This window comes from Branchiostoma belcheri, unplaced genomic scaffold (genome assembly GCF_001625305.1).
Source record: "Branchiostoma belcheri isolate BF01 breed outbred unplaced genomic scaffold, Haploidv18h27 scaffold8, whole genome shotgun sequence".
Lineage (NCBI taxonomy): Eukaryota > Metazoa > Chordata > Leptocardii > Amphioxiformes > Branchiostomatidae > Branchiostoma > Branchiostoma belcheri.
This window is the reverse complement of record NW_017804464.1, coordinates 5,082,756-5,097,012: the sequence shown is the minus strand read 5'-3', so window position 1 is coordinate 5,097,012 and position 14,257 is coordinate 5,082,756. Positions and strand designations below refer to the sequence as shown.

General features: G+C 42.6%; 1 protein-coding gene across 1 annotated transcript; it reads left to right on the top strand.

Annotated features, from left to right (window-relative positions):
• Positions 1-3,653: 3,653 nt before the first annotated feature.
• On the top strand, positions 3,654-14,103 carry LOC109486086 (location of vulva defective 1-like). The gene is made up of 4 exons (XM_019789772.1): positions 3,654-4,338; positions 13,366-13,581; positions 13,731-13,881; positions 13,989-14,103. Exons 1-4 carry the CDS (start codon positions 3,732-3,734, stop codon positions 14,101-14,103), a joined length of 1,089 nt encoding a protein of 362 aa, XP_019645331.1. The 5' UTR covers positions 3,654-3,731.
• The last annotated feature ends 154 nt before the right edge of the window (positions 14,104-14,257 follow it).

The following is a 14,257-nucleotide window of genomic DNA, read 5'->3' as shown; positions in this document are numbered from 1 at the left end:
AGGAATGCACACTTCAGATTTCCAGGTGTTCAAGAAGTTACGTTGAGGAATGGATCATTAATTTGGCATGTCTAAGCTTTTCATTTAAGGAGTGAAGTGAGCATCTACATGACTGATACACAAGAAAAGATGTGAACTGAAAACTGTTTGACCTGTCATTATCTGCTTGACCGAGTCATGATAATGCTACACATTTCTAGAATTCTGCAATGTCTTCTAGTGAATGGTGGCCTAAAGGCGATGAGAGAGCCCTGGACGAAAGAACAACATCTTTTTTTATGTAAAACCATTGACTTGGAGAAGTCTTGAAACTTCAGTCACTTGCATATCACATACGCTCTGTGATCACTTACATTGCATATAATTAGTAATGATTTATGAATTTCCACATATCTTATTCACACGTTCGGATCAGTTTTGCTTGTCTAAATCACAGCACGAAAACAGGCATTTAAGCAAACTTTCCGCAATATGTAAAGAAGTATTAAGGTGAGAAAATATTTCAGTAGACTTTACGACTTCGTAAAGGCTGCTGAAAGGCAAATTCCGCCTTTTCATCACCTTTCAGTGTGCTTAAATACGACGTAAACATTTTTTATATCTTTACGCTTCCTTTACAAATCCGTAAATAATGATTTCATCTGTTAAATGAAGACAGCGTGGCCAGTAGGAGTTATTCTAAAGTCTTCTAAAGTTCTTCTGAAGTCAAACCATCTTACGGCATTCCCCGAAACTCTAGACATTCTTTCATATTGATTGGCTACCCTAGCCTGTTTTTTCGTACTAGTTTGTAGGATGGTAATTATTTCGCGTGAGAGGGGTACATTAGCTTGCTCATTCAAAACTAATCTCTTACGTTAGACACCATCATGCCCTACATGAAAAGTATGCAAGCTAGAACTAAAGCACGGCTTTTAGAGATAACCACTGGCTGGGTGAAAATAAGCCGGTGTTTTCTCCGGTAGACGTGGTAATGTGAGTGGTTGTCACCTCTCTGGAATTACACAACAGCTGGTGAGGGCAGGATGTACTAGTATCACAGACGTTATGTAAGGTTAGCCTCTACCAGGCTTGGGGAAGCGGCTGGAAAGAGTAGAAATCGGCCAAATGGAGAGATAAGCATGCCAAGGGAGTTTGTCCGTTGAGAGAACAGTTCGCCTTGGCATGCTTATCTCTCTATTTGGCCGATTTCTAGATCTACTCTTTCTAGCCGCCTCCCCAAGCCTGGTAGAGGCTAATGTAAGGTGTGATATAAGTGTAAGGCCTTACGCGGTTAGTGTTAATTAGGCCACAGCAAGTAATCTTAATGGATGGCATCGACACGCGCATTAATTTTCGCTTGATTTTGGGAAAAAAACAACAAGAAATTTATGTTCCCTTCTGACAGTGGTCAACATGCCAAAAATGGACAAAGATGTCTGCTGCCATGCCGGAAGGTGGATGGCAGATAACAATAAAGAGAGGAGACAACAAAAGGCTCTGATTTAATGTTTTGTTTCTTACTTTGATGCAGTGATATGTGATGGTGGCTGTGTATGTGTGATGTCCCTACGGAATAAAAACCATTTGTACAATGATTGAGTCAAAATTTTAAAATGTAGGAACCTTGTTTTTTCGGCCCACCTTGTTTTTTTCGCCCACGCGCATTAGATTTGGGGTCCGCGGAGAATGTCATCCATAAAATTTACTTGCTGTGGCCTATAAAGGATAGGATGTAATCCAGATGTTGTATAAGGTGTGGTATTAGTGTAAGGCCTTACGCGGTTAGTGACAATTACAAGGAAACCGAAACGAGCACCCCCAACCGCTAAACACAAATGTTAAGTTATTTTCTAAAAACTCAAACAGCTTAGTCGTAGTTTCTTAATTTGGGCTCTTTCAGTGATTTTTTTTTTTGCGTCCTGTGATATTTCTCACCGTTGAAGATAGTCTCCAAGCAGACACATCGGCCCATTCGGCTGTGTTTTATGGGTCTTTTGTAGCCTTTTTTAGTCTCTAAATTTATCAATTTTTGCCGCACCTCCTTCTAGGAAGAGCCTAAGAGAAAAGTAACAGTTTGAAAGGTGCAGTGGTAGATAGACGTACTAAATGTACTGAAAACAAGTGTAAAACACTAGGTTGAACTCTTACATCATCGTCTCGGAGATTAACTCTATGGTGCAAAGTGTTATCCATTCAAGGGGAACGATTTGACAACAGTGAGGTCATACTCACCATACAAAGTTAAACGTTACGAGCTCAGTGATTTTTTTGCCGCAACAATAATTTATGTCATTTTCAAATCTAGGTATTACAGAATTTATGTCATTTTTAAATCTAGGTATTACAAAATTTGTCATTTTTTAATCTAGGTATTACAAAACAGCTAATTATTTTAACTGTCGTCTATCTGCTATTTTGATGCATGCTATTATTGTCCTTTGGGTCAAGACATCAAAATAGCAGATACCAAAATAGCACATACAGCAATGTTTGGAATGTCTAAAATACGGTAAAATAAGCCTTTAGTGAAGAAAAGTAGTTCAGACCAAATTTGCAGTCCTCGAAAGTCAACTATATTTGCCCCCCTCCCCAAGATGGCTACTTTCTGTCATTAGATTTATGTAAAACGTATTGCCTCTGGGCATTTACGTCAGACCAAGTCAGAATATGTATGGCCAGTAATAGTGGGGCTCTTTTCTCTTAGGTTATGAAATACGCTGCACTGTTTAATATGTGTAGTACATAAAGTACAATATATAATAGCAAGCCTTGTCCTCTTGCTAAAAGTAACAACAAAAAAACTTTGGCGTTCGTGTACAGGACAAACATTCAAACTTCAAACAGCCGCTTTGTAATAATCATTCCACGATCTGGAGCAACAATGGGACATAATTAGATAATTAGATTGACCTGTCCCCCGCTGCGATACTGACATACAGAACAGGTGTCTGTTCTACATATGTATCTGTATAGCCGGTATAACCGCCTTTTGGCGTAACACACCAGCTTCGCAGGCCCGCGGCGTGGCGGCAGCTGGCTACATTACACCGATCGACTTGTTACACCTAACCTTTGAACATCTAACTCTAGACATTGTTGAAAGCTATCTAATGACAATGCCCCTACAGTACTTGATGACAGGAGTTCCACTCTGCGATAGTTCTAGAAAAAAATGAATTCTTGAACGCCTCAATCCGTGGTTGATAACTCTACTGGTACTTGAAGGCATGGCAATGTCTTGTTCTCTTCTTGGCTGGTATTAGGTACTTAGTAGTTGGGACGTCCACCAGTTTATTAGTCATTTTGTACATCATGCATATTCTGGACATTTCTTCTGTTGATCACACAAATTCCCCATTCTTGTGATGAGGTATGGTTTAAAAAAACAATTCCAAAAATAACGAAAGCTTTTCAGAAATAAGTATCATGTACCATTATAGCTGCCTGTTCTTTTCATTGTTGTCTTGAATTACGTTTCACGAGGTCAAAACACCGGATGGGGGGTATGTAGAAATTCAGTTGTGTAATATCCGGCCGATGATATTGCATAATACAGCCCCTTCCACAGTTCCAATACATATTCACGAAAACCCCAAAACAATTCCAAGGAGTCTAATATCTCAGCATTCCTGTTGCCATGCATTCTTGTCTCGAAATCTTCCATTTATTAATTTACTAACTTATTTTCATGTTTAGGTCGCACCGCCCAGTCTGGGCAAAGTCACCACACAGAACCAAGCGAACTGACAATGAGGCAAGAGTTGCAGAGTCTTCTCAGACTAAAAAGAAACGACGAGTATGAAGAAGAAAGCACAGACACAGCGCCTACAACAATGAGAATACAAACTCTGTCGTCACCAACAGAAACATTGGCAGAATCAAAAAGTACACAAAACCGTCTGCAAAGCAGCACGGATGTGACATACTCATCTAGTCAGACTAGTGCATTCAATGCAGTTGTTGAAGAAAGTGAACGAACTACAACATCATCATTTTCTACAACGAGGTCCAGACAAACATTGTTGGAATCTTTGCAAACGATGAATGATTTGTCAACAGCGTTTGACGGCGTGGGAAGGACGTTTGCAACAACCATACCTCAAAGTACAGATAGGGCCACAAATACAGACCAAAGAACTAGTTCGTCAACCACAAACGATGTTGTAACTGAGTCTCGCTTTGTGGAAGCCAAGACTCAAAATATGGGAGATACAGAGGAGTCTACAGTGATGGGAACGACGGTAATTCCTACAATTTTTGAGAAGACCGAGGAGTCAAAAAGCAGAGCAACCAATGAGGAAACTACTTATGGTACAAGTCCAGTACTTCCAACAACACTGGAGCCAACGAGAGAAGGTAAGATTAACATTAACATTCATCATCATCATTAACATTAACATCCAGTAACTAAACGTGAGTCGACAAAGATCTACCTATGTTCAACGATACTTGATTTACTGTTTTCAATTTTTGTGTTATGATGATTTATGCTCTAATTCTTAGCAATCGTGAATACGTTTCCCAAGTCACATATAAGCTCACTACTACAACCATAGGGCAGTCTACTACTGCTGCTGTATCTACAATCAAACCATCAACTATTTATGACACAACGACGGGACTGACAACAACGACGGGACTGACAACAGACATTACAACATCCCTAGTCACAGATCAGGTCACTAGTACAACAATAGGGCAGTCTACTACTGCTGCTGTATCTACAATCCAACCATCAACTATTTATGACACAACGACGGGACTGACAACAGAAATTACATCTCACGGAACTTCAGCATTGTCAACACAATCTTCAACAGATTCATCCACAACTGAAGAGCAAACGACAGCTCTGATTAGCACAAAACCGTCCACTACAGACTCTGACACGACGGTGATAAATACAGAAGAACCGAGTACTTCAAATAGAGTTTCAACTTTGGAGATGTCCACTGCAATTCCAACAACAGAACATCTTTTCACTACTTTTGAAACGACAACAGCAGTATCCACAACTGAAGAGCAAACGCCTTCTTTGAGTACCACAGAATCATCAACTATTCACGCTGACACGACGGTGCGTAGTACTGAAGAACCGACTACTTCGGACCGACTTTCAACAGTGGAATCATCCACAAAGTCATTATCTACTGTGCAGATAACGACGGCATTTCCCACAACAGAGCATCTTTTCACTACTTTTGAAACAACAACGAAATCATCCACAACTGAAGAGCAAACGACGGCTGTGTCAACCACTGAACCATCAACTACAGACGCTGACACGACTACTTCGGACGGAGTTTCAACAGTGAGGCAATCCACAGGGTCACCATATACAGTACAGGCGTCGACGGAGTTTCCCACAACCGTACGTCCTTCCAGGACGTTTAAAACAACATCATTCACAACTGAAGACCAAACAACGGCTGAAACAGCCACTGAATCGTCAACTACGGACTCTGACACAACCGTACTTAGTACAGAAGAACCGACTACTTCGGACGGAGTTTCAACAGTGGAATCATCCACACAGTCATTATCTACTGTGCAGGGTCGGACAGCGAATCCCACAACAGAACAGCCTTTCAGTACTTTTGAAACTACAACAGCCGTATCTACAACTGAAGAGCAAACGACGGCTGGGACAACCAATGAATCGTTAACTACAGACACTGACACAACCGTTCTTAGTACAGAAGAACCGACTACTTCGGACCAAGTTTCAACAGTGGAATCATCCACACAGTCATTATCTACTGTGCTGGGGTCGACAGCGAATCCCACCACAGAACAGCCTTTCACTACGTTTGAAACTACAACAGCAGTATCTTCAAATGAAGGACAAACGACGGTTGTAACAACCACTGAATCGTCAACTACAGACTTTGACACAACCGTACTTAGTACAGAAGAACCGACTACTTCTGCCGGAGTTTCAACAGTGGGATCATCCACACAGTCATTATCTACTGTGCAGGGGTCATCAGCAACTCCCAGCACAGAACAGCCTTTCACTACCTTCAAACCGACATCCTTACTTTCGACAACTGAAGAGCAAACCACGACTGTAGTTACCACTAAACCGTCATCTACAGTCGTCTACACGTTGATGAATACAGAGGAACCGACTACTACGGCATTTCCCACAACAGAACATCCTCTCACAACAGTTGAGTCGACAACAGTACTATCCACAACTGAAGAACAAACAGTAGCTGTGGCAACCACTGAGCCGTCAACTACAGACTTTGACACGACGGTGCTTAGTACAGAAGAACCGACTACAACGACCGTATCTACAACTGAAGAGCAAACGACGGCTGCGACAACCACTGGCTCGTCAACTACAGCCTCTGACACAACCGTGCTTAGTACAGTAGAACCGACTAATTCGGACCGAGTTTCTACAGTACAATCATCCACACAGTCATTATCTACTGTGCAGGGTCCGACAGCGAATCCCACAACAGAACAGCCTTTCAGTACTTTTGAAACTACAACAGCAGTATCTACAACTGAAGGGCAAACGACGGCTGTAACAACCACTGAATCGTCAACTACAGACTTTGACACAACCGTACTTAGTACAGAAGAACCGACTACTTCTGCCGGAGTTTCAACAGTGGGATCATCCACACAGTCATTATCTACTGTGCAAGGGTCGACTGCAAGTCCCACTACGGAGCATTCTTCCACTACCTTTGAACCGACATCCTTACTTTCGACAACTGAAGAGAAAACTACGGCTGTGATTACCACAAAACCGTCATCTACAATCGTCCACACGGTTTTAAATACAGAGGAACCGACTACTACGGCATTTACCACAACACAACATCCTCTTACAACAGTTAAGTCGACAACAGTACTATCCACAACTGAAGAACAAACAGTACCTGTGACAACCACTGAGCCGTCAACTACAGACTCTGACACGACAGTACTTAGTACAGAAGAACCGACTACTTCGGACCGAGTTTCAACAGTGGGGACATCCACACAGTCATCATCTACCGTGCAAGGTCCGACAGCGAATCCCACAACAGAACAGCCTTTCACTACGTTTGAAACCACAACAGCAGTATCTACAACTGAAGAGCAAACCACGGCTGGGACAACCACTGAATCGTTAACTACAGACGCTGACACAACCGTACTTAATACAGAAGAACCGACTACGTCGGACGGAATTTCGACAGTGGAATCAACCACACAATCATCATCTACTATGCAGGGGTCGACAGCAACTCCCACAACAGAACAGCCTTTCACTACCTTCAAACCGACATCCTTACTTTCGACAACTGAAGAGCAAACCACGACTGTAGTTACCACTAAACCGTCATCTACAGTCGTCCACACGGTGATGAATACAGAGGAACCGACTACTACGGCATTTACCACAACACAACATCCTCTCACAACAGTTGAGTCGACAACAGTACTATCCACAACTGAAGAACAAACAGTACCTGTGACCACCACTGAAGTGCCAACTACAGACTCTGACACAACCGTGCTTAGTACAGAAGAACCGACTACATCGGGCAGAATTTCAACAGTGGGGTCATCCACACAGTCATTATCTACTGTGCAGGGGTCGACAGCAACTCCCACAACAGAACATCCTTTCAGTACCTTCAAACCGACATCCTTACTTTCGACAACTGAAGAGCAAACTACTGACGTAATTACCACAAAACCGTCAACTACAGAAGAACCGTCGACTACGGCATTTCCCACAACAGAACGTCGTCTCACAATCTTTGAGTCGACAACAGTACTATCCACAACTAAAGAACAAACAATAGCTGTGACATCCACAGAGCTGTCAACTACAGACTCTGATACGACGGTGCTTGATACAGAAGAACCGACTACTTTGGACCGAGTTTCAACAATACAATCATCCACACAGTCATTATCTACTAAGCAGGGTTCGACATCGAATCCCACAACAGAACAGCCTTTCACTACTTTTGAAACTACAACAGCACTATCAACAACTGAAGAGCAAACAACGGATATGTCAACCACTGAACCATCAACTACAGACTCTGACACAACCGTGCTTAATACAGAAGAACGGACTACTTCCGAAGGAGTTTCAACCCTGAGGCCATCCACACAGGCGTGGACTGCATTTTCCACAACCAAGCGTCCTTTTAGTACTTTTGAAACAACAACGGAACTATCTACAACAGAGGAGAAAACAACGACGTTGACAACCACAAAACCCTCAACAACTACAGACTCTTTCACAACGGTGCTTAAGACTGAAAAACCGACTTCTTTGGACGGAGTTTCGACAATTGGAACATCCACAGAATCATCAACCACTGTGCAGTGGTCGACTTCGTTTCCTACAACAGAACATCCTTTTACTACTTCTGAAACGACAAGAGCACTATCTACAAATGCTGTGGCAACCACCGAACAGTCAACTACGATGTTTGACACGACGGAGGTTAAAACAGAAGTGCCAACTATGATAATGCAAACAACGGAGGGAGAAACTACAATGCTGAGTACAGATGTTACATCTACAGCAACTTCAACAGGAGTCTCAACACTAACCTCAACAACGACAGAAACTACAAAACCCAGAACAACGGCGGAAAATTCAGAGGCCCCAACCGCATTAGAAGTTACAACGGAAAAAATCTCGACGACAGCAGAAACTACACGCCGTGCAATAACGGTAAAATCTACAGAGATTCAAACAACAGCAAAAACTACGCAGGCTACATCTACGATGGAAAATACACGGGCTCCAACCGAAATAGAAATTACAACGGAGAAAACTACACAGTCTCCCACAACAGCAGAAACTACAAATTCTCCAACAACGGTTACAACTACCCCGGTTTTACCAATTACTACAAAGCATTTGACAACTACGCAGCCTTCAACAACAACCCAACCTATCACAACAGTGGGGACTACACAGGCTCAAACAACAACTACACAACCTATCACAACGGCGGGAACTACAAATAGTCCAACAACACCAGCAGAGACCACACAGCCTCCAACAGTGGTCGAAACTAGAGATACAACATTAGTAATAACTACACCATCGCCATCAACGGCCAAAACAACGCAGTCATCATCAACAATGAAAACTGCAGCCTCTACGACCACACAAGTTCCAACTACAGGAGAAACTACACTTGATACAACAACAACATTGGAAACTACACAGGCCCCAACCACAGTAGAAAGTACACAGACTAAGACAACGGCAAAAACTACTAGGACAACAACAACATTGGAAATTACAACGGAGAAAACTACACACCCTGTAACAAAAGTAAAATCTACACAGACTCCAACAACGTTAAAATCTACACAGATTCCAACAACGGTAAAATCTACACAGACTCCAACAATAACAAAAACTACTCAACCCATAACAACGATGGAAAATGCAAATGCTCCTACCCAAATGGAAATTACATCGGAGAAAACTACACAGTATCATACAACAGCAGAAACTACACATCCTCTAACAACGGTTCAATCTACCCCGGTTATATCAACTACTACGAACCAGCCTTCTACCTCAGTACAAACAACCCAACGTATCCCAACAGTGAAAACTACACGGGCTGCAACTACAACTACACAACCAATCACAACAATGAAAACTACACAGGCTGCAACTACAACTGCGCGGCCTATCACAACATTGGGAACTATACAGGCTGCAACTACAACACAACCTATCACAACGGTGGTAACTACACAGACTGCAACTACAACTACAAAACCTATCACAACAGTGGGAACTACACAGGCTGTAACAACAACACAACCTATCACAACGGCGGGAACTACAAATAGTCCAACAACACCAGCAGAGACCACACAGCCTCCAACAGTGGTCGAAACTAGAGATACAACTTTAGTAATAACTACGCCATCGCCATCAACGGCCAAAACAACGCAGTCACCATCTACAATTAAAACTACAGCCTCTGCGACCACACAAGCTCCAACTACAGGAGAAACTACACTTGATACAACAACAACATTGGAAACTACACAGGCCCTAACCACAGCAGAAAGTACACAGCCTAAGACAACGGCAAAAACTACCAGGACTACAAGCACATTGGAAATTACAACGGAGAAAACTACACACCCTGTAACAACAGTAAAATCTACAAAGACTCCAACAACGGTAAAACCTACACAGATTCCAACAACGGTAAAATCTACACGAACTCTAACAACGGCTAAATCTATACAGACTCCAACGACAACAAAAACTACCCAATCCATAACAACGATGGGAAATACAAATGCTCCTACCCGAAAGGAAATTACAACGGAGAAAACTACAGAGTATCATACAACAGCAGAAACTACACATCCTCTAACAACGGTTCAATCTACCCCGGTTTCATCAACTACTACGAACCAGCCTTCTACCTCAGTACAAACAACCCAACGTATCCCAACAGTGAAAACTACACGGGCTTCAATTACAACTTCACAACCTATCACAACAATGAAAACTACACAGGCTGCAACTACAACTGCGCAGCCTATCACAACATTGGGAACTACACAGGCTGCAACTACAACTGCACAACCTATCACAACAGAGAAAACTACACAGGCTGCAACTACAACACAACCTATCACAACAGTGGGAACTACACAGGCTGCAACTACAACTACACAACCTATCACAACAGTGGGAACTACAAATAGTCCAACAACACCAGCAGAGACCACACAGCCTCCAACAGTGGTCGAAACTAGAGACACAACATTAGTAATAACTACACCATCGCCATCAACGGCCAAAACAACGCAGTCACCATCTACAATGAAAACTACAGCCTCTACGACTGCACAAGTTCCAACTACAGGAGAAACTACACTTGATACAACAACAACATTGGAAACTACTCAGGCCCCAACCACAGTAGAAAGTACACAGCCTAAGACAACGGCAAAAGCTACTTGGACAACAACAACATTGGAAATTACAACGGAGAAAACTACACACCCTGTAACAACAGTAAAATCTACAAAGACTCCAACAACGGTAAAACCTACACAGATTCCAACAACGGTAAAATCTACACGAACTCTAACAACGGCTAAATCTACACAGACTCCAACAACAACAAAAACTACCCAACCCATAACAACGATGGGAAATACAAATGCTCCTACCCGAATGGAAATTACAACGGAGAAAACTACACAGTATCATACAACAGCAGAAACTACACATCCTCTAACAACGGTTCAATCTACCCCGGTTTCATCAACTACTACGAACCAGCCTATCACAACAGTGGGAACAACACAGGATGCAACTACAACTGCACAACCTATTACAACAGAGAAAACTACACAGGCTGAAACTACAACACAACCTATCACAACAGTGGGAACTACACAGGCTGTAACAACAACACAACCTATCACAACGGCGGGAACTACAAGGCTGCAACTACAACTGCACAACCTATCACAACAGTAAAACAACACAGGTTCCAACTACAACTACACAACCTATCACAACAGTGGGAACTACACAGGCTGCAACTACAACACAACCTATCACAACAGTGGGAACTACACAGGCTGAAACTACAACTACACAACCTATCACAACAGTGGGAACTACACAGGCTGTAACAACAACACAACCTATCACAACGGCGGGAACTACAAACAGTCCAACAACACCAGCGGAGACCACACAGCCTCCAACAGTGGTCGAAACTAGAGATACAACATTAGTAATAACTACACCATCGCCATCAACGGCCAAAACAACGCAGTCACCATCTACAATGAAAACTACAGCCTCTACGACCACACAAGTTCCAACTACAGGAGAAACTACACTTGATACAACAACAACATTGGAAACTACACAGGCCCTAACCACAAAAGAAAGTACACAGCCTAAGACAACGGCAAAAATTACAAGGACTACAACCACATTGGAAATTACAACTACACACCCTGTAACAACAGTAAAATCTACACAGACTCCAACAACGGTAAAATCTACACAGATTCCAACAACGGTAAAAGCTACACAGATTCCAACAACGGTAAAATCTACACGAACTCTAACAACGGCTAAATCTACACAGACTCCAACAACAACAAAAACTACCCAACCCATAACAACGATGGGAAATACAAATGCTCCTACCCGAATGGAAATTACAACGGAGAAAACTACACAGTATCATACAACAGCAGAAACTACACATCCTCTAACAACGGTTCAATCTACCCCGGTTTCATCAACTACTACGAACCAGCCTTCTACCTCAGTAGAGACAACCCAACGTATCCCAACAGTGAAAACTACACAGGCTGCAATTACAACTACACAACCTATCACAACAGTGGGAACAACGCGGCCTGCAACTACAACTGCACAACCTATCCCAACAGTAGGAACTACACAGGCTGCAACTACAACTACACAACCTATCACAACAGTGAAAACTACACAGGCTGAAACTACAACACAACCTATCACAACAGTGGGAACTACACAGGCTCCAACTACAACTACACAACCTATCACAACGGCGGGAACTACAAATAGTCCAACAACACCAGCAGAGACCACACAGCCTCCAACAGTGGTCGAAACTAGAGATACAACATTAGTAATAACTACACCATCGCCATCAACGGCCAAAACAACGCAGTCACCATCTACAATGAAAACTACAGCCTCTACGACCACACAAGTTCCAACTACAGGAGAAACTACACTTGATACAACAACAACGTTGGAAACTACACAGGCCCTAACCACAGTAGAAAGCACACAGCCTAAGACAACGGCAAAAACTACAAGGACAACAACAACATTGGAAATTACAACGGAGAAAACTACACACCCTGTAACAACAGTAAAATCTACACGAGGTCCAACAACGGCTAAATCTACACAGACTCCAAGAACAACAAAAACTACCCAACAAATAACAACGATGGGAAATACAAATGCTCCTACTCGGATGGAAATTACAACGGAGAAAACTACAGAGTATCATACAACAGCAGAAACTACACATCCTCTAACAACGGTTCAATCTACCCCGGTTTCATCAACTACTACGAACCAGCCTTCTACCTCAGTTGAAGCAACCCAGGGTATCCCAACAGTGAAAACTACACAGGGTGAAATTACAACTTCACAACCTATCACAACAGTCAAAACTACACAGGCTGCAACTACAACTACACAACCTATCACAACAGTGAAAACTACTGCAACTACAACTGCACAACCTATCACAACATTGGGAACTACAAAGGCTGCAACAACATTACCTTTAGCGACAACAGAGCAAACCATTGCCTCCTCATCCTTCACAGTATCGACGACGACTGCAGACCAATCGACTTCAGGCAACCCTACGCAGCTCACCACTACCTTGGCTACATCAAAGCAACCCACTACAGCGACAACCATTGAAGGATCTACAACCGCAGCACCAACTCCTCTTGAAACTACACAGACAATGACTACAACACTGACTACAGAATCGGAGATGACAACCAACCCTTCAACAATGGAGCCAACGAGAGAAGGTAAGATTAAAATAAGTCCAGTAGCTAATCATCAGTCGACAAAGATCTACCTACTAGTATATACAACGATACTTGATTTACTGTTTTCAATTTTTGTGTTATGCTGATTCATGCTTTAATTCTTAGTAATCGGGAATACGTTTCCCAAGTCACAGATCAGGTCACTAGTACAACCATAGGGCAGTCTACTACTGCTGCTGTATCTACAATCAAACCATCAACTATTTATGGCACAACGACGGGACTGACAACAACGACGGGACTGACAACAGAAATTACATCTCACGGAACTTCAGCATTGTCAACACAATCTTCAACAGTTTCATCCACAACTGAAGAGCAAACGACAGCTCTGATTAGCACAAAACCGTCCACTACAGACTCTAACACGACGGTGCTCAATACAGAAGAACTGAGTACTTCAAACAGAGTTTCAACGGGGAGGCCATCTACACAGCCATCTTCAACTTTGGAGATGACCACTGCAATTCCAACAACAGAACATCTTTTAACTACTTTTGAAACAACAACGGCACCACCCACAGCTGAAGAGCAAACGACTTCTCTGAGTACCACAGAACAATCAACTATTCACGCTGACACGACGGTGCTGAGTACTGAAGAACCGACTGATTTTCCTACAACTGAACATCATTTCACTACTTTTGAAACAACA